The sequence below is a fragment of the Microcaecilia unicolor genome, chromosome 2, assembly GCF_901765095.1.
Source record: "Microcaecilia unicolor chromosome 2, aMicUni1.1, whole genome shotgun sequence".
NCBI classification, from domain to species: Eukaryota; Metazoa; Chordata; class Amphibia; order Gymnophiona; family Siphonopidae; genus Microcaecilia; species Microcaecilia unicolor.
In genome coordinates this window covers 158,568,323-158,589,202 of record NC_044032.1, presented here as the reverse complement: position 1 = coordinate 158,589,202, position 20,880 = coordinate 158,568,323, and the positions used below count along the sequence as shown (strand labels likewise).

At 39.9% G+C, this 20,880-nt stretch overlaps 1 protein-coding gene across 8 annotated transcripts in view; it reads right to left on the bottom strand.

Annotated features, from left to right (window-relative positions):
* PPIP5K2 (diphosphoinositol pentakisphosphate kinase 2) overlaps nt 1-20,880 on the bottom strand; it is a 397,208-nt gene that overhangs the window by 192,512 nt on the left and 183,816 nt on the right. For all 8 annotated transcript variants that reach the window (XM_030193432.1, XM_030193434.1, XM_030193437.1 and 5 more), the window contains 3 exons: nt 12,384-12,469; nt 2,365-2,490; nt 932-1,053 (listed from right to left, as the gene is read on the bottom strand). In XM_030193432.1, the coding sequence (XP_030049292.1) occupies nt 932-1,053; nt 2,365-2,490; nt 12,384-12,469 (334 nt within the window). The remainder of the gene's footprint in view (nt 1-931; nt 1,054-2,364; nt 2,491-12,383; nt 12,470-20,880) is intronic.

The following is a 20,880-nucleotide window of genomic DNA, read 5'->3' as shown; positions in this document are numbered from 1 at the left end:
CTCCCGGTGGAGGTCATGGAGTCGAGGAAAGGGGAAAGGGAAATGGGACTTGATATACCGCCTTTCTGTGGTATTTTGCAACTGTGTCTGAGTTTAAGAAAGCATGGGATAAGTACGTGGGATCCCTTAGGAAGAGGGGGGGTTGGGGGTTGTAGAGGATGGGCAGACTGGATGGGCCGTCATGATTCTATGTTTCTATTTACTGTTTTTAATCAAATTATCTAAAAGCAAGCAGTTAAAGTTTTCAGTTTTTCTCCAAAACTAAGCTTCAAAACTTAATTTTAAACCCTAAAACTTTATTTAATGAGAAAATAAAACTGTTTTCAGCAACTCCAAACAACTTGATTAGGAACTTATGGTAGGACTTTATTCATGTTTCATGTATGTAAATGCATATCACACTTATAAAATAGATGAAAAATACAGCTGAACCTTTGATGAATTATAGAGGTACAATATGACCACCCTTTCCCTCTTCAGTCTACATAGTAATTTAATCCTGCCCTCCCCCTCTGGAAACCTTTAAGGCAGCAGTATCACCTAATGATCTATAGAACTGTATAAAATAGGAACCGATATTACAACACAGTAAGGAACTGGGAATACCACTTCTATAATGTCCCATAAAACACATGTACAAAAGATTACAAAGCTGAGAAAAAGGGCTTTGCAGGTTCAACCATTTGTACATGACTGTTCCACCAGGTGGGACATTGTGATTTTTCCATTCCACTTGTATGCTCCACTCTGTGGGCCAGTATAAAGTAGGTTGCCAAGGCAATGTTATTAAAGTAAAAGTATTCTGAGCTGGCTTTAGCGATATCAAAAATGTATTCAAGTGAAAAGGGTTAATGGTGTATATGAAACCTACCTATTTTAAATGTAGTTTGAACTATATTCATTACATAAGGATACTCGTACAACTAGATACCTTTGCAAAAGCTGCAGCAGTCATCTGGACCCGTCCCTCATCGGAAGCATAAATTTTAAGATCATGTCTGTAGGTACTATGCAGTCTAAGCAAACCACACCCTGGAAATCCTGCATAATCTCCTGTCAAATATAAACGCAAACGAGAAGTGCTTTGCTGTCTCATTTCACGAGTATATACAAAATCAAATTCAAATGATTTTAATTAAACTGCCATAAAAGAAATCTGATTAGCATTAATTAAATATTCTTGAATACAAAACAGCGTGCATCAAACATACATATATATGTTTAACTATAGAAGGTTAGATATTACTACTTGTGTTAACTTTTGAAATACCGCATGCACACAGTAGGTATAGGCTATTTTTCCGGTCCAGCGGTTTGTTTTTTTCAATCTCTTTGGGATTCTAGTTCAGGCTATAGTACTATTTATTTATGTTTATCAACCATATCCATTTCACAATTTGACATGGTAAACATTCATAGCACATAGTACATGACGGCAGATAAAGCCCTGTATGGTCCATCCAGTCTGCCCAACAAGATAAACTCATTACATATGGTATGTGATACTTTATATGTACACCTGGTCTTGACTTTCCCTTGCCATTTTCAGGGCATAGACCATAGATATCTACCCAGCACTGTCCTTGTTCTAAAATTTCTTAAGTTAACGTTAAAGCCCCTGAAATCTCCACTACAGCCCATCTAAATCTGTTCAGCCACGATCAGAGGACAGACCGTAGAAATCTGCCTAGCACTGGCCTTGTTCTCCAACTTCTGAAGCTGAATCTGTACAGCCACAATCAAAGCACAGACCATAGAAGTCTGCCCAGTACTGGGCTTTGCTTCCCAATTACGGTGTTGCTTCCTAATCTCCACTAGGCTTCTTTGGATCCATTCTTTCTAAACAGGATTCCTTTGTGTTTATCCCACACATTTTTGAATTCCTTTACCGTTTTCATCTCTACTACCAGAGGGCATTCCAGATATCTACCATCCTCTCCGTGAAAAAATACTTCCTGACTTTATTCCTGAGTCTGCCCCCTTTCAACCTCAATTCAGGTCCTCTAGTTCTAGCGCCTTCCCGTCTCTGGAAAAAGTTTGTTTGCGGATTAATACCTTTCATTCATTCACTTCTATCTGTGTTTTTTCTCCCTATTTTTATAAGCCCCTTCCAACTGAGCTGAAGTACTGCAGTGACAATCAGTAAGAATCTCAATTAAAACTTCCTCCAGAGCTCATCTGATATAGGCCTTAACTGTGGCCATCATGTTTCACTGGTGAGTGATGAATGGAACTACTTCCTTTGTCCTTATCTCTAAGGGCTACCAGTGAATAGGAACCATGTCTTCTACATTGCAGTGTTTTGTACTTACTAGGTCAGCCCAGTATTTTTTATTTTTATATGATAGGAAGAAGCCTCACTACCTTGTCCTCCTGGGTACATACACCTGAAGGCTCTGCCAAGTTCCTCAGCCTGGACCCTGCCTGCAGGGGTCAGTTCTCCTCCCCATTTCAGGACCAACAGTAGAGAAGGCTCATCTCTTCGACTATCTGAATATATTTGAAAATAGATTAATTTACAGAACTGACAACATAAAATGAAAATTGCAAATAAAAGTGAACATATATAATATAACATTTTATTTGGATTTGCTCACACCTTTTTCAGTAGTAGACCAAGGTGCGTTACATTCAAGTACACTGGGTGTTTCTCTGTCCCTGGAGGGCTCACAAACTAATTTTTGTACCTGAGGCAATGGAGGGTTAAGTGACTTGCCCAAGATCACCAGGAGCAAGGTGGAATGTGAACCAGCTACCTCTGGATGACAAGACCGGTGCTCTAACCACTAGGCCACTCCTCCACAATGTTTTGTAGAACTTTTCATTTACGGCATCTCACTTATCCCCCTTTTTACTAAGCTGTGCTAGCAACAGAGAGTCATACATAAGAGACTATTCTTGTGATCTTGAAAAATGAATAAAACTATTGATTTTGGGGTCTTGCAATGAAAATATATCCAAAATAGTCTTATTATATCTGCTTGTTATACTACTATCATGTTTTATTCACAATCATGTTACCCAAGATCCTCTGTAATACTAAATGTCTATCTTACCATGTATTTCCACTATTCATGATGTATTGTAAGCCATATTGAGCCTGCAAAGAGGTGGGAAAATGTGGGATACAAATGCAATAAATATATAAAAATAAAAAAACTAAGCCACGTGGCAATGCCGTCACAGCCCACGCAGCTTAGTTTTATTGTAGGACCCAAATCAATAGTTTTATTCATTTTTCAAGATCACAAGAACAGTCTCTTATGCATGACTCTTTTATGAAGATGGGAAAGTGAGTAAAATAAATTGAAGTGTAGTTTTCATTTTTTCAGGATGTAGCGAATGAATTATACTTATCCCTGTAATCTAAAGAGTAATTCTTCAGATAAGAGTTTTCATAAAATAAAAATGAAGGGCAGTAACTGCTAGCTATCGCCCTTCATGTCAAGAAATAAAGTAACAAAAAATGCAAACTATTTTAAAACATAAAATGATGATGATAAAATTTACACTTATGATTAACTCCACTTATCTACTGGCTCAAAAGATTAAAAGTACTGCATTTCATGCCTGCTCTTTGTTCTCTCATTCAGTGCTCATTCTTCAACTACCCCTCAAAGTTCCCATTACTTACTTGCCTTCACCCTTACTCCCCAAGCCATCAGCTCCAATCACTATTTCACACATTAATCCTCTCACTACCTCCCCCGAACCTTGGTTCATGCTATTCACCATCTTACCCCTCAATGGCTATTATTTTTTGGGAGGCATTTAGTTACTACCTTTCCAGTACTAGCACAAGGTGAGTTACATTCAGGTACAGTAAGTATTTCCCTGTCACCACATAGCTTACAATATACTTTTCTACATGAGCCAATGCAGGGTTAAGTGACTCCAAGATCACAAGGAGTGTTAATGGGATTGGAATCCTGGCGTCCCAAGATCAAAAGTAATGTTAGTGGGATTTGAAACCTGGCTTACCTTGTTGTCAGTCTTCTGCTCTGCATTGGTCAGTATCAACTGCCTCCTGACCCTCTGCTTGTTCTCGCCTACAAATTCACAGTCTCCAATACTTCTTTCAGCCGACTGGTGCTGACTTGCTATGTAACATAATACTCAGCATTTTTACAAAATTAGCAACTCTTCCTTATAAGAAACCTGATGGCAACCACTAGGAGTGGCCTAGTGGTTAGGGTGGTGGACTTTGGTCCTGGTGAACTGAGGAATTGAGTTCGATTCCCACTTCAGGCACAGGCAGCTCCTTGTGACTCTGGGCAAGTCACTTAACCCTCCATTGCCCCATGTAAGCCGCACTGAGCCTGCCATGAGTGGGAAAGCGCGGGGTACAAATGTAACAGAAAAAAAAATCATTAAACATTCTTATTTCTGTATTTGAAACTAGGGACATGCAACTGTGCTAAAGCACCAAAGCAGGTCACAATAAAAATATTCTGTCAAAAAGAGCACATTTGATTAAAGATCCTTTCATTTCCAAGAATGTTACTCGCATGATCAATGTTCTGTTACTACATTTATAATAAAAGTGGGGGCTAGAGTGTTACAAACGTTTCATCAACAGCATCAGTCAAATGACACAAAGTCCCTAATCAAGTGGTACCATTGATAGCCCTTGTAGTGTTATATAATCCAATGTTTTTTTTTAGCTTCCCACATGCTATGAACTATTCTTTGACTGCTTCAGAGACAAAACATGAGTTCAAGTATATTAGCACCTGAAATAGATTCAAATTTTTGCTCCTGATGTAGGAATAACAGATCATTAGAACTGCGATTTAACATTTGAAATTGAAGTGAACAAAAGTCTCAATGCACAAGCACCACCAGGGACTTCACAAGTTGGACCTCAGTTTAACAGGAAAATAGTCACTGCATGTGCACTAGGATGCAGAAAAGTTGATTGTAACATAAACTTCATGAAATGATACCACAGTGAATAAATTCCTATGCACCCATCAACAGAAGACACAGACTTCAAAAGCTGAACACCACTCAGAATTCAACAATGCAGAAAATATTTCCTCATAAAAGTTATATACATTAACACCCCCACCAAGTGTAAATTCCCTTTTGAATAATACATTTTATGAGTTAGTAATCAATTGAGAATTTATAAGAATTGAAAAGTATATATGACACACTCATTTATGGTTTCATTGTCACAAAATAGTCAATAGGAACACACACTTCTGAAGGATTCCCTGAAAATGATCTTTTGGGCGCAGATACTTCAATCTGCATAACAGACAAAGCCGAAAAACGTATTCAATATGACATCTTTAAAAAGGGGCAGGGGAGAGGAGAATTAATCCCGGAATCCATCACCCCCAAATATTTTACTACAGATTAGGGGATCTTCTTACCATTAGTCTCTATCTGATCGATATTCAAAATGATTTATTTCTACTGTATGCAATTTTCAGATGTTTATCATTAACACTAGATGGGACTGTTGATATGTATGAGAGAATAAATAAAACGAATAAACCAAATAAAACATACATATTTTTTCCTTATTTGTTTCCTATTTATTTTTTCCTTTTTTCTTCTTTTTTGTTTTTTCCTTTTTTCTACTTTTTCTTTTTTTCTGTTTTATACTGTTGCATAATGTTTTAAGAATTATTTCCCCACTGACACATTTTTCATTTTGTTTTGTTTTATTTGGTTTATTCGTTTTATTTATTCTCTCATACATATCAACATTCTTAATTGTTACGCATGTATTATTATTATTATGATTTTGCTGTTGTTCTGATCATTTGATATATATTTTGAATTTGTATTTGCATTTTTATTAATATTCCACATATTATTATAATGTTTTTATGTCTTATTTAGATTTATCTATCAATTCATTTTTATGTTATGTTAAATGTCTATTTTTACTGTTTTTATTTGTAGACTCCTGATGCAGGCCTTTTGGCCGAAACACAACGGTTGTGTCGAGTCAAATATACTAATTAATAAAATTTGGTTTTAGCTTTACTGTGATCCAGTCTCTGGGACTCCTGGTTTTGTGCCCACTTTTCTGTTTGTTTTACTTCCCCTGATACACCTTGTTCAGCAAAATGTTGGCCACTGTCCATTGGATCATTGATATATTTACTACAATATCACAGACACAAATACGTTTTCTGTTTATCTTTGGCACTTTGCTTGCTTAATTACATTTAACAAACAGGGAAGGTTTTTGAACAGTGAGGTGACTTATCTGCGTTAAGGGGCCCTTTTATAAAGCTCAGAGTGCACGCTAAATGCTAAGAAGCCCATATGTATGTAAAGGGCTTCTCAGCCCACTCTAATGCCCATTAGCATGTGCTAAGCTTTAGTAAAAGGGTCCCCAAGTTTTGTATACTATAGACTTTTATTCTAAGGTCTCTTCTTTTGAGAAAAAAAGTATACCTTTACATTCATAAACATTTCATTATATGAAACATTAGTGTGGATCTGGTTTTTGTGGGAATTTCTTTGTTTTAATTGTCCAGTGAAGCAAAACAGTGCCCACATAGGGTGGGAGTGAATGTGTGCAGTCCATCAGGATGATGAAGTAGCACTGAAAGGAAGACTCTACAAAGGATAGGCTAAAGTGTTTATAAAATGGTAAGTAAAGGTGTAGAAGATGATGCAACAACATTGCAGCTATTGAGAAGCTTAAGAAAAAGCAATAGAGACTGAAACACAGACAATTGCACAAAGGAGTTTCTTGAAAACCAAAACCATCCAAGAGAATCCTATCAAAGAGATCAAGCTATGAGGCAAGTAAAAGCTGAACACTGATGTACAGCAGAAATGATGATACTGAAGTATAGGTTCTATTAGGAGACTGGATCACAGCTTCAACTGCAAAAAGCTTAACCACAGACCAATGACAAGAACAAGAGCAGGAGTCCAACTATACCATGACTTTGAAACATGGAAGAGACTACATATACCCCCGAAGAGGTAGAGCAGATAGTGTGAATTAAGTCTAAAACTGAGAAACTATGGTGACAGTGGAAGACTCAGTCTGTTTGAAAATGAGTTGACAGAAGAACACATAACAAGAAGCTGAGACTTCCAAGGAATATATTGTATAAGAAACGGAAGCAGGTTAGCCTAGGGTACCTAATGTAGTTACTTCTGACACAACTGCGTAGATCTGAGCAGCAGTGGAATGGTTTCAGGCTTACCCCCATAAAAAGTAGGTTGCCTTGGAGCAGTTATTGGTGGGCTCGATGTGTTTGGCACATCTATTGTGACTCCTTAAATGCTGTTGGCAGCTGAGGGCAGATCTTATTCTTATGGCTTTTCATTACTGGGCTATGTGTCAGGAGCCTGACACTTTATTTTCTAGGCACACTTCTATTTTGTCTTGTTTTTGGTGATTGCACCTGGCATGAATGCTTCAGTATTTGACATTCGACCAAGAAGGGTCTCAAAAACTGTGGGCAGCTGGTAGATGACAACCAGTTTTTAATCTTTTGCAACTATGACCTTCCAGTGATGGGCTATTTGGCTTATAATCAATTGATTCATGTTTTCTACCCAGTCATTAAAACCCAGCTTTTTTTTTGGGGGGGGGGGGGGGTCATGTGATGCTGCCTTGCTGAGGAGGACCCTGATCTCCTCTGTTCCATCCCACCTGCTGCTTAATAATTATGTAAACCCCGGCAATTCACACTCCAGGTTGCCCAGAACCTTTCAGTGGGTTTTGGAACACTCAGGGACTCAATCAGCCAGCATTGCGGTTCTGTTGTATCAGGGGCTGAATAGACCCCACATGCAATGAAGGACTGCATACCTTGAATGAATTCTAAGTTTCTATTCCTTTTTCAATATTGCTCTGGATAACTGATTTCATTAATGCATTGATTGAAGGTATTTTTCCAAATGACCTAGCTTCTATTATGTTAACTCTTACAATACCAAAAAATTTAGCTGATCTCACTCAGGTTGAAAATTTTAGACCTGTTGCCAGTATATCTCGGTTAGTTAAAGTTCTGGAATTTGCTGTTAATTTTCAATTTTCTTCTTTTTTGGAGGCATCTGCATACTTACATTTTTTTTCCAACATGGTTTTTGTGTTATGCATAGCACTGAAATTCTGCTTATAACAACTGAGATAAAAAAACTTATTTATCTAAGGGTGCCAAAGTAATACAACTTGATAAATCAGCGGAATTTGATGCCATCTACCATAAGTTATTGCTTTTTAGACAAAGAAAAAATATTCATTAAATTTAGATAACTTCCTAATTGACTCATATATACATTGAAAAGTTGTGGGGACAGTAGAGAACCCTGAGGTACCCCACAACCCGGTCGCCATCTATCAGACAACTTCCCATTTTTATGAACTCTATAGTGTCTGGTACTCAAAAAAGACGAAAACCATTTAAGTACTATCCTTCTTTTCACAGATGATAGGCTGCTGCTTATTAATAGGGCCTCCTCATCCCTTCCGGTTATTATGAATATTACATAGGATTTTGGGTCTTTTGCAGGTCTATGTATTAATTTTTGGAACTCTGAAGCCTTGCCTATAACACACCTGTGTGCTAGTACAACCGTCAATGATTTCCCGCTGTCATGGGTGACCACGGGAATTAAATATCTGAGGTTATTCTTGAGTGTGGACTATAACTGGGTTTATCAGAGGAATGTACATGACAAACTGGAGCAGCTGTGGAAGTTGTGTGGGGCTTGGTGTGATCTGCCCATCAATTTCATAGGGAGAGTTGCCTTATGCAAGATGATGTTATTACCCAAATTACTTTATCCATTACAAATGATACCTATATGGGTACAGCAGAAGGAGGAAGCTATATACTGTCAGTTTATTGGCTCCTTTATCTGGCACTCTAGAAAGCCTAAGATAGCTTTTTCCAAATTAATGTCTAGTAGAATGCAGGGTGGTGTGAGGGTCCCAGACCTTCGAGTCTATAATGTTGCAGCCTATGAATTTTTGGCAAAGCTGGACTCATATATCTGGACTCATATATCTGGACTCACACCTTATGATGTGTTCTCTATCTTGGAGCCCACCTATCGCCAAAGGGTGGGCGTTCTGAGCTCGAACCCATATATGACCTCTCTGAGAAAGGAGTGGTCATGGTGGCATTTCGTTGTCGGAGAGGCCAAGGGGATTAACCCATTTTTGCCCTTGGTGGGGAACCTTGGCTTTCTGCTGGGTTTGGGATTGGGTGCTTTTTAGCGGTAGAAGAATGGGAGATGCCGATACTTGGGGCAGTTATGGGATTTGGGAAGTCAGGTCTTCCCTTTTTTTGATCAAAGTAAGTGTGCATGGAACCTCCCTAACAATCACTTATTTCATTTTTTGCAAGTGTGTGATTATCTTCTCTCCCTGGAGCGACGATCGTCCTCCAGAACAAGCTTTACTCAGGTGGATCAAATGTTTTTTTTAACCCTCCCATCCATGATGAATAGGTTATCACAGTGGTATCACTAAGGATAGCAGGGAAATCACCTATTTGGACCCTCTGGCCCAATTGTGGGAGTTGGACATGGTTGAGGACTTTTTGAGTAAGCAATTGCAGGTAGTATTTCAGGAGCTCCCCACAGTCACTCCTAATGCTGCTTTACAGGACATTCAATACAAAATTTTACACAGAGTATACATGACACAGCAGAGGGGGGGGGGGGAACCTATGGGGCTTTGGGAGGATGACACGTGTTAAATGTAAGGCTTTCCGGGGAACCTATTCACATTCTTTAATGGAACGTCCAGTGTTATCCCAGCTGTGGTCCCAAGCCCTGCAAACTATTGAGTATACTTTACAATTTCTACTACCTGAACATATTCAGTGCTCTTACTGGGAGACGGGTCCCCACTACACTCTAGGGGTCTCAGATGTGCAATAAAACGTCAGCACCCCCAGAGAAAAACACTGCTGAGTTTGCAAGACTAAGGACAGTTAGCAGAGTGATGCAAAGTATATACCACTCAGCAAGAAGGACGAAAGATTCCAAAGTTATACCTCCTGAAAACCCTTAAAGTAAAGGTTTAGGTGACTTGAAGAGCTAGAGATAAACCTAAAGCTAAAACTTATCCCTAAACCAAACCACGCTTTCACTTGGTATGAGTCAATCCAGTAAATACCAAGCAAAAACTCAAGGGAAAAAGTAAGAAATATGGACGCATATACAGAAAACTGTCAGAAATTATCATGAAACTAATCCGATCTGAAGCCGACAGAATGAAACTCGGCTGAGCCTAGAAGGTGCTCAGCCATATCCATACAGTTAAAGTCAGGCCAGCCAGAACAGGTAAGCACAGCACAACCAGAGAGGGAAAGTGCTTAGCTAAGACTGAGAGGCATTTGGCCCAGCTCAATCTCTGATATTAAGCTCTGTCAAGTTTGCAAGGATAGATTTAGCCAAGGATACGATGTAAGTTCAGCTGAATCTACAAGTTGAAGCTCAGTGGAATGTGAGGCAAATCTCAGCCAAGCCTGTGAGATGAAGCTCAGTTGAAATGATGGCATAAAAAGAAGCCCAGCTGAGGCCTGTCAGCTGAGTCTGAACTCCACTGAATCTGAGCCTAGATAAACTTGACCAGGCCCATGAGTGTTATATCAAACAAAATGATAACAGTTTAGGTGCATGAGAGAACAAGCTCAAGAGACTGAGCATAGCCCCTCTGAAGATGTGAACCACATACATAGTAACATAGATGACAGCAGATAAAGACCTACATGGTCCATCCAGTCTGCCCAACAAGATAGATTCATAGTACAAGGTATGATGCAATACATCATATGTATACTTGATCCTGATTTGTCCTTGCCATTTTCTGCACACATAGAAGTTTGCCTGGCACTGGCCTTGTTCCCAAAATTCTTGAAGCTGTCATCGAAGCCCCACTCCAACCCATCCAAATTTGTCCAACAACAGTCAGGGCACAGATCATAGAAGTCTGCCCAGCATTTGCTTTCCAACTGCTGGAGGAGCCATCTAATCACCACTAAGTTTGTTTGGTTCCATTCTTTCCATACAGGATTGCTTTGTGTTTATCCCATGCATTAAAAAAAAAAAGAGCTCTTAAATGTTAATGCAGCCCAATAATATATTTCACTCTGAAGTGAAGTGAACAGACAGAGCAAGCTGTCCTCAAAAGAATGAAACAAAATGTCTTTTGTTCCCTCAGAGGATGTAAAAACTCCTTTTGGCCCAAGTTTCTACAACTAGGTCCCATATAAGAAGTCACAACGGAAGAAAAGATTTAGGTGTCACTGTGAATAATGCGTTGAATCTTCTGCTCAATGTGCGGTCAAAAAAGCAAACAATGTTAGGAATTATTAGGAAAGAAATAGAAAATAAAACAAAGAATACCATAATGCCTCTGTTATTGCTCCATGGTGAGACTGCATCGTGGGTGTTCTGTGCAATTCTGGTCACCACATTTCAAAAAATATATGTAGTGGTACAAAAAAGGGTGACCAAAATAATTAAGGGGATGGAATGACTCTCATATGAAGGAAAGCTAAAAGAGGTTAGAGCTCTTCAGCTTGGAGAAGAGATGGCTGAGGCGAGTTAAGATACAGGTCTATAAAATCCTGAATGGACTAGAACAGGTAAATGTAACTTGATTGTTAACGCTTTCAAAAAGTACAAATGCTAGGGGACACTCCATGAAGCTACACAGTAGTACATTTAAAACAAATAAGAGAATTTTTTTTTTTCACTCAGTGTATAGTTAAGATCAAGTAGTAAAAGCAGTTAATGTAGCTGGGTTAAGGTTTAAACAAATTCCTGGAAGAAAGAGTATATAAACCATTATTAAGACAGACCTGGGGAAAGCAGCATTGAATCTTGCTACTTTTTGGGATTCTTTCAGGTACTTTTGACCTGAACTGGGCTATACAAACCTTTGGTCTAACCCAGTATAGCAGTTACACATTAAAAAGAGTATCCTATCTGTGGTCAATATTTCAGAAAGACCACCAAGTGTAGCTTCTTTTTCTGATGATTACAAAAACAAGAGCTCAGTACATAGCTGACAATTCCCAATGCAATCTAAATCAGCATAAAAAAAGCTACAATTCAAAGTAACCCAATATTTACACAAAAATCAACAGTACCCACTACAAAGCTCTCTGTAGCTTCTTTCATATCTTCACTATTATAACTAAACATATATTACTACTGTTCTAGAGTAAAGCAGCAAGCTGAGAACCTAAAAAGCCAACATTCAAGTCCAAAGACATACTCATGACCTTGGCTAAGTCACTTAACCCTCCATTATCTCAAGTACAAATTGTAAGCCTTCCAGAGATAGGGAAATCAGTAGTATACCTGAATGATTCCAACTACTACAGCAAAAGTGTGAACTATGCACAAAAATACATAAAAATAAATAAAAATACCTTCCTCTTCACTAGATGTTTTTGGACAACCATGAGGGAGATACGTCAGCTGGACTTTACGATTTATTCCAGAAAAGTGCCCATACCTAGAAAAGGAAAAAAAAAACACTTTTACTTTTTGAAAACAACCTGAAATTTCTAATACATACTCAGTACTAATGTACTGCCATTATTTTTTACTTTGCTACAGATTTTATAAACACTGCACCATATGTGATTAAACAGGTTCAACAGTACAACCGTATTTCATTCTTATAGTAATCAGGGGAAAAAAACATAAGAAATCTCTCAAATAATATCAGCTGTGGTTGGGCCAATTTGGTCTTCAAGTTAAAGATTTTTAGCTATAGAGTTGGAAGGTCAACTAAGTAAATTTCACAAACACTACAATAATGTGCCATAGAAGATCTGTTTGATACGTATTTGGCTTTACTTGATCCTCTTTTAGATTTGAAGAATATTGCACAAGTCCACTTTCCCCCAGATTCTATATATGGCACCTAAAGTTGCGTGTGCAAATTTGGCAGTGTGGTCAAATTGTGCGTGGAACATAATTGGTTAACAAGTCAATTAGGATAATTGGCCACTCACAAGCAATCAATTCTACTTGTAAACTTATAAAACCCACTGCCCACCTTTCATCTCTATCCAAATACACATAAATATGGTACAAGAGAATTAAATCTCAAGTCCAAGACCTCAGTTTTGAATTGTTTCATGCAGGAACTCAGTCCTACAGCTTGCATATATCGTCACTGGTCTCAAAGCAGGGCTGTGAAAGTATTTTAATATTTTAGCTTTAATTATCATTTTAAAAAATAATGCCAATCTTTGGCATTAACATTTGGCATTTAAATATTTAGATTTGCCTTAACTGGAACTCTCAAAAAACTTGTAAATACTATTAGGTCCACAAGTACTAGTCCTGCAGGAAAAGAAATAAAAAAGGCTAATTTCCTAATATATTAATCTAAGCACATGCACAATCTTTGTATCTATTAACTACTGCTATAATTAAACAGCTAATTTAGGTCAACTTAATTTATTTTGTGGTGATAGTTTTGCATAGTAAAACATGTTTGGGCCCATGTATATTAAGCATGGACGCGCTAGCCTAGCCAATCATTCGGCACTGCAAGGCAAAGAAATCCTTTATGTTTTGGACCATGGCAGCTGTTAAGTGAAAATGTTGAATTATCCTGCCAAAATACTAATAAACAAAAGCGTGATGACAGAAACTGGAAACAAACAAAAATTAAACAAGCAAAGGAAAAGGAACTTGTGGATTCTACCCCTTTCAAAACACTCATTTATGAAACTGATGTTTTTATGTCTAACTGTAAACCACTTAGCTTAATGGGCGGTATAAAAATGAGCATATGAAATGAAATGAGTGAAAAAGACAGACAATTCCGCAGCAGTCTATTGGCCTTGACTGTGGTTGTAAGCTCCACAAAATTGGAGATGATGATACTCAGAATTTGAATCTGCGAGAAATGGTGACAAAATTAGAAGTCAAACTGCCTCAACTCCGAAATGAAAATGGAAAATCGAGAAGCTGAACCTGGCTGTTTAAGGTGAATTGACCTATGTTCATGCTCCCCTCTGCTCCTTCCTACCTTCACATCCCCTACATGCCCCTATGTATGCAGACCATAACCTTCTGACCCTCCCCACTCCCTCACAGATCCATTGGAACCCCACACGTGCCTCAGCTTTTAGCAATTTAGGCCCCAAACTGTAAAACAATCTCCTACTCACTGTATGTAGCCAGTCTTCATTACCCACCTTCAAATAAGCCCTGAAAATCCATTTGTTCTCTATGTCCTTCCTTCCCTCATCCTGATTCCCCATCTCTTCTGCCTGATCTCGATTACTTCTTGTCTTCTAACTGTACTATTGTTTGTATGCATTGTTAACCGCTTCATGCCTATGTGAAGGCCATAGAAGTATATAAAATACGCTTAAATAAATAAATTGGTGCGATACTGACAACTGCCTCAGGCCAGTCACCATCTGCTGTGCTACCATGATTTGAAGGACTTGACCGATAACATCATACGGATTAAATTCTATGATCACCTTTACATTCAGGGATAGGCAGTTGACTATTACCAGAAACTGAAGAGTGCATTGCACCAAGTAACGATGGCTTGTTTGTGTTGACTGGAAATAGGCATCTTCTTGCTTTTAATATTTAATATACCTAAAAAAAATTACCATGCATTTTTGCCTCTAACGCTATCTTTTTTTCAAAGTCCCTCTTTGCCTTCCTTATTAGTGCTTTGCATTTGACTTGACATTCCTTATGCTGTTTCTTATTATTTTCAGTCGGTTCCTTCTTTCATTTTCTGACGGATTTTCTTTTAGCTCTAATAGCTTCCTTTACCTCACTTTTTAACCATGCCGGCTGTCTTCAACCTTTTTGTAATACAGTACAATCCGCTTAAGTGCAAGGGTCTGGGACCAATGAAATGCATGCAGTTAACCAGAGCGTGCACTTACCAAAGAAGCTTGACATCTGATAAACATATGTACAGTACTGTTTATTATACGTACAGTATACAGTCTCAGTTAACTGACATTAGGCTGGCTTGAAGTAATCAGTTATAGTCCTCTGTACACTCTTGGGACTACGTCTGCCAGACGGTAAAAACTGTCATAGCACTGACATCCAGTGGCCTCCAGATAGACCCGCACAGTGTTGAGACTCTCCAGCGCTCTTGCAAAAGTGACAGGAGGAGGTTGTTGAATTTCGTCAGCATGTGCCTCGCTGCTCATTTCTTCATCTGTTCCATCATTGGCCGTTGTTGCCTGCGTGTAGGTGCATCTCTCGACATCAGTGCTGTCTTTAACTGTTTGTAGATCGTAATCAACAGCTACGTAGCGATGGAACTCCTCTTCAGTAACACCGGCTGGGATGTCAATAACCTCTTCATCTGATGCGTTTGCAACAGCTGCATCTGTTTCGTACCTCTCCACATCCTTAACAAAGCTTGCCCGCTTGTAGCAGTTCACAATGGTTGCCTGTGTAACATGATTCCAGGCTTCTTTCTGCATATGTAGGGAATCCAACAGTGATAGATTATGAGCCAGTTCAGCAGCACATTTATCCTTGACAGTCTGGTCTTCCATAACGCTCATCAGACAACGTAGCACAAGAGCCTGATAATGTTGTTTGAAATTGGCTATTATGCCCTGATCCAGAGGTTGGATCAGAGAGGTAGTGTTTGGTGGCAGGAAGACCACCTTGATGTTAGACAGCCTGACATCATCATTGTGTGCAGCACAATTATCACAAAGCTGCAAAATTTGATGCTTTTGTGCCCGCATTCTAGTGTCTAACTTCTTTAGCCACTGCTTCCAAATTTCCCCAGTCATCCATGAATTTGCGTTAGCCTCGTATGACACAGGAAGTCGCTTAACTTTCTTGAAGCAACGGGGCTGTTTGCTCTTTCCAATGTCGAGGGATTCCTACTTCTCACTCCCATCCATATTGCAGCAAAGGAGGATTGTCAGTCGGTCCTTCGATGTTTTACCTCCAGTAGTTTCGGCATGTTTGAATGCAAGTGTTCCATCAGGAATCGCTCGCCAGTAGAGACCATTTTCATCAGCATTGAAAATGTCACGAGGTGCAAACTCGTTCAAGATGGTAGGAAGAACTGAAACAACCCAATTTTCAGCACCAAAGTCATCAGCGTCTTGTTTCTCACAATGCTGTTCCTTGAATTTTATGCTGTTCCATCTTTCCAACCATCCAACAGTGGCTTTGAATTCAGTTAGTCCAAGACTTTCAGCTAGCTGGTTAGCTTTCTCCATAAGCACTGGACCACTGACAGAACACTGTCTGCACCTGACTCGAGAAAACCACCAAAGAAGAGCATCTTCTACCTCCTCAGCTTTTCCTGCCCGTTTTCGTTTCCGTTGTGGATTTGTATTGTTTTGCCAGTCTTCCAGAAGTTGGTCTTTCTGCTTCAAGACACGTGAAATTTGACTGGGATTGACACCATATTCTTTAGCAATAGATGCTTGACTTTTGTTTTCTAATTTTTTAAGAACTTCTATTCATTCAGCCAGTGTTAAAGTCTTACAGTTCCGCCGCAACGATGACCCCGGTGTACGCCCTAACAACATTCTTTCGCTTATTCTGCCTGTGGCAGTTAAAGAGGCAGTAAATTTGAAATCTCGTTGGTTGTCACACGCCAATCGGCTTCTATATTCCATGTGCGCGCTTCTGCAGAGTCTTTCCTGCAGAGGAGTGGTCTTGAACCATGCATATAAGCGAATCTTGCACTTATCAGTGGTGCACAGAACCGAAGTTTGTCCCCATAGAAACTGATGGTGTCAAAAACGGGACCGAAGTACGGCATGCAGTTAAACAGAGCATGCGCTTATCCGACATGCACTTAAATGGAGTTCACTGTACACGGAATATAAATTGGCCTGGGCTTCCAGGATGGTATTTTTGAACAGCATCCATGCCTGATGTAAATGTTTGACCTTCACAGCCGCTCCTCTAAGTTTTTTTTTTTCACTGTTCCTCTCATTTTATCATAGCCTCCTTTTTTTTTAAGTTAAACGCTAACGTATTGGATTTCCTGTGTGTACTTACTCCAAAGACAATAGTAAATCTGATCATATTATGATCACTGTTATCAAGCAGCCCCAGCACCATTATCTCCTGCATCAGATCATGCGCTCCACTAAGGACTTTCTGATCCCTTTGTACATTATAGGTATTTCCCAGTGCCTTAATATTTCTTCATTTTCATGATTTGTGAAGTTGGTTGATTCTGAGGAAGGTTTCAAATGACCCGTGTAGGGTCATTTGGGTCAATCATCTTTGGCAAATAAACATTTGGATGCTCTTACTTTTAGTTTGCCTTGGTCAGTTGGAACCCTTCTCACTTCCACCCCCGTTATGTGTGTTTGTGGAAGCTGTGTGGTCCCATAATGCACCAGGATGAGGTTAAAGAAATTCAGGACTGGCCAAAAAGTCTCTCTCCTGGAATGGGTAACTTGGCAGCTCTGAGGATGCTGGTCATGGGAGATTTCAATGTACACATCAAAACCCGAGATACCACCACAGCTGTCTTCCTGGACACGATGATAGAACTAGGATTCACACAGTAGATCAATTTCTCCAACCCATGAAGAGTCACATACTAGACTTGGTATTCTACAAAGGGGTTGACATCCCAGAATATTGGGATAGCGGTACTTAGTAGTAGATGACGGCAGAAAAAGACCTGCATGGTCCATCCAGTCTGCCCAACAAGATAAACTTATATGTGTATACCTTACCTTGATTTGTACCTGCCTTTTTCAGGGCACAGACCGTACAAGTCTGCCCAGCAGTATTTCCCGCCTCCCAACCACCAGTCCCGCCTCCCATCACCGGCTCTGGCACGGACCGTATAAGTCTGCCCTCCACTATCCTCGCCTCCCAACCACCAACCTCTCTTCCCCCACCTGCTCCTCCACCCAATTTCGGCTAAGCTTCTGAGGATCCATTCCTACTGCACAGGATTCCTTTATGCATATCCCACGCATGTTTGAATTCCGTTACCGTTTTCATCTCCACCACCTCCCGCGGGAGGGCATTCCAAGCATCCACCACCCTCTCCGTGAAAAAATACTTCCTGACATCTTTTTTGAGTCTGCCCCCCATCAATCTCATTTCATGTCCTCTCGTTTTACTGAAACAACAGACCATTTTCTAATTAAGTTTTCCATCCAACTGAAACCAATGGCACTTCCCAGAGTTTGGAAGGAGATCAGAAAAAACTGACCGCTGAAAATTTCCTAGAAGCCTTAGACTATCCACATATGGAAGACAACTACAGGGTCAGAACAGATTAATATTTGGACTACACACTTAACTAAGACCTTAGAAAAAATGGCACTACTAAAATAGGTTTTATGCTGCTCTCACGCTCAACTTGTTTTTTTCCAGAACTTTGGACCCTTAAGCGCAAAGGACAGAAACTGGAAATGAGACGGCATAAATCTTGCCTGGATGAGGGACAGGCTAAACTGTAGGAAACATATGAGAAGGTACCACCAAGCCTTAACAGCAGCCAAAAAATACAATACATCTCTCAATGCATTGAACAGGCTGACAACTCAACCAAGGACCTGTTCAGCATAGTAAACAGCCTACAGCAACTCCTACAACAGGTCAGCCTGTCCAGTCAAAACTGAACTGCAATGATTTTACTGCATACTTTGCCAACAAAATTAAAAGTCTCTGCCAGCATTTGCAAGCGGTCTCACCCAGTATCCAAGCTGCTAACCAGGAGCACACAAACTTGCCCCCTCCTGACACAGAAATATGGGTCTTTTTACCCAATAACAGAGGAGGGCCTTGACAAAATCCTAAGAGACCTTAAACCAGCCATCTGATCCCTCAACCCCTGCCCATTAAAGACAGTGCAGCAGGCAAGAAGGCACAGGCCTCACAGAAGGCACTGTAAAAACTGTGAACTCCTCTTTCTAATGGGTACCTGCCAACAGCATTAAAAAGGGAAAGGGAAATGGGACTTGATATACCTTTCTGTGGTATTTTTGCAACTACATTCAAAGCGGTTTACATATGTACAGGTACTTATTTTGTACCTGGGGCAATGGAGGGTTAAGTGACTTGCCCACAGTCACAAGGAGCTGCACTGGGAATCGAACCCAGTTCCTCAGGATCAAAGTCCGCTGCGTCCTTTTCTAAAGAACAACAACCTTGACCAGAACCAGGGCTGGTGTTAGACATGCTGGGGCCCAAGGCAGAAATTAAGGATGGGGGCCCCCTCTTCCCTGCCCCTCCCTCGATTTCCCTACTCATCATTACTACCACACATAAAACAACCTTAAATGACTTCTTCACACACAAAACACAGACCTTCACCAAATACAGAACAAGGGATCACAGATTAGAAATATGACAGTAGAAGGGGAAGGTGAAAGAAGAGTAATAAAATTTATTTTGCAGCTTTGTAGGCCTAATTGAAGAACCCATTTGTCTGTGGCAATATTTTGCCAAGACTGGTAAAAGTAACGAATGTGACCACCTATAGGTAAAGTGTAAAAAAGGTAGGGGTAGATTTTGAAGGCAATGAAGTGGCTCCAGATGATGTTTTCTGTTCCCATGGTCTGGAACATTGCTAAGGTGGTTGCTCAGATGGTCTAGGATGAGGCTGGCAAGAAAACGACTGGAACTGTCTCCGACAATAAGGGTTGTAATGATATTGTTTCCTGAAGGATGACAATGACTCTCTCTTATAGGAGGTAAATTCTTGAGGACTGGAAAGCTCCTTGTAAGTGGAACCATCCTCCTTCATCTGGGTAACTGCATCCCTTTGTCCTTGAAAAGGTTGTCTCCTAAGAAGGGCATTTGCAAGTCTGTCATGAAGGTCATCTCGGAGGCCTGAGGCCAGCAACCATGCTGTGCACCTGGTGACAATTGAGACTACACCTACACGTGAGGTGGTGTCATATAGATCATAAGTATTTCTGAGGAGATAAAAAGCGATTTCTCCATGGCTGATAAGAATATAGACAATGGTTCTGGAAAAGGTGAGGAAATGGATTCTAAGGTGGAATACAGCTTGGAGTGTTGAAAATGTAAAATCTTTAATTGATGGGCCACAATCCTGGAGGCCAACATAACTGCAGAAAAAAAAAAGTCTCTCCCCACTGTGTTCAAAATCTTTTACCTGCTTCCCTGGAGGATACAGAGGATGAGACTTTAAAGCTTTAGACTTATAACAGTTTCAAATACCATAGAGTGATGTGGCAGTTGCGCTTTCTCATTCCCTCGAGCAGACTGGACCTTGTACTTTACGTCCAGGCATTTAGAAATAGGTTGCTGGGAGTATGGGTTCTGACAAATTTTTGATTGTAAACCCTGAAGGATGGAATGAATAGGAACAGCTACAGGTCCTGATGGAGAATCTACTATCTGCAGTATGCTCTAAAAGTCGTTTTTACTCATGGCAGTAGTCTGAGAACCAACAGCAATGTTTTTGAGCAGGTTTTTGGATGAACTTGCTATAATTTATATCTTCTGGAGATGGATCCAATTTCTCAGCATCCAGCTGGTGTAGCACAGCAGTAGATGGTTGGGCAGGGTTAAGGTATACTTGCTGCAGCTAGTCCTCATCTGAAGAAAACACCTAAATAGGATCTGGTGTAGAATGGTCCCCATTGAGTAGGGAATGGAAAGGGACTCCAAAGATCACAAAAAGATGCTGGAGAGGGTGTATGAGAAATTGACATAGGTGCAGCTAGAGCCTGTGATTGGAATGGAACTTGAGATGGATTCTGTAGTACCATTTGAAAGTACTGGATAAGCAATGAGGCAGCATCCTGGACTGGCTGATAAGTAGTTGTGACAGGAGACATTAAAGGGGTGGGGTCACAGGAAATCTTGGTGCTAGTGTTACAGGTGAACATCCGTTTTAACAAGGGTGAATTTGAACCTGATGTAAAGACATAAAAAAAAAAA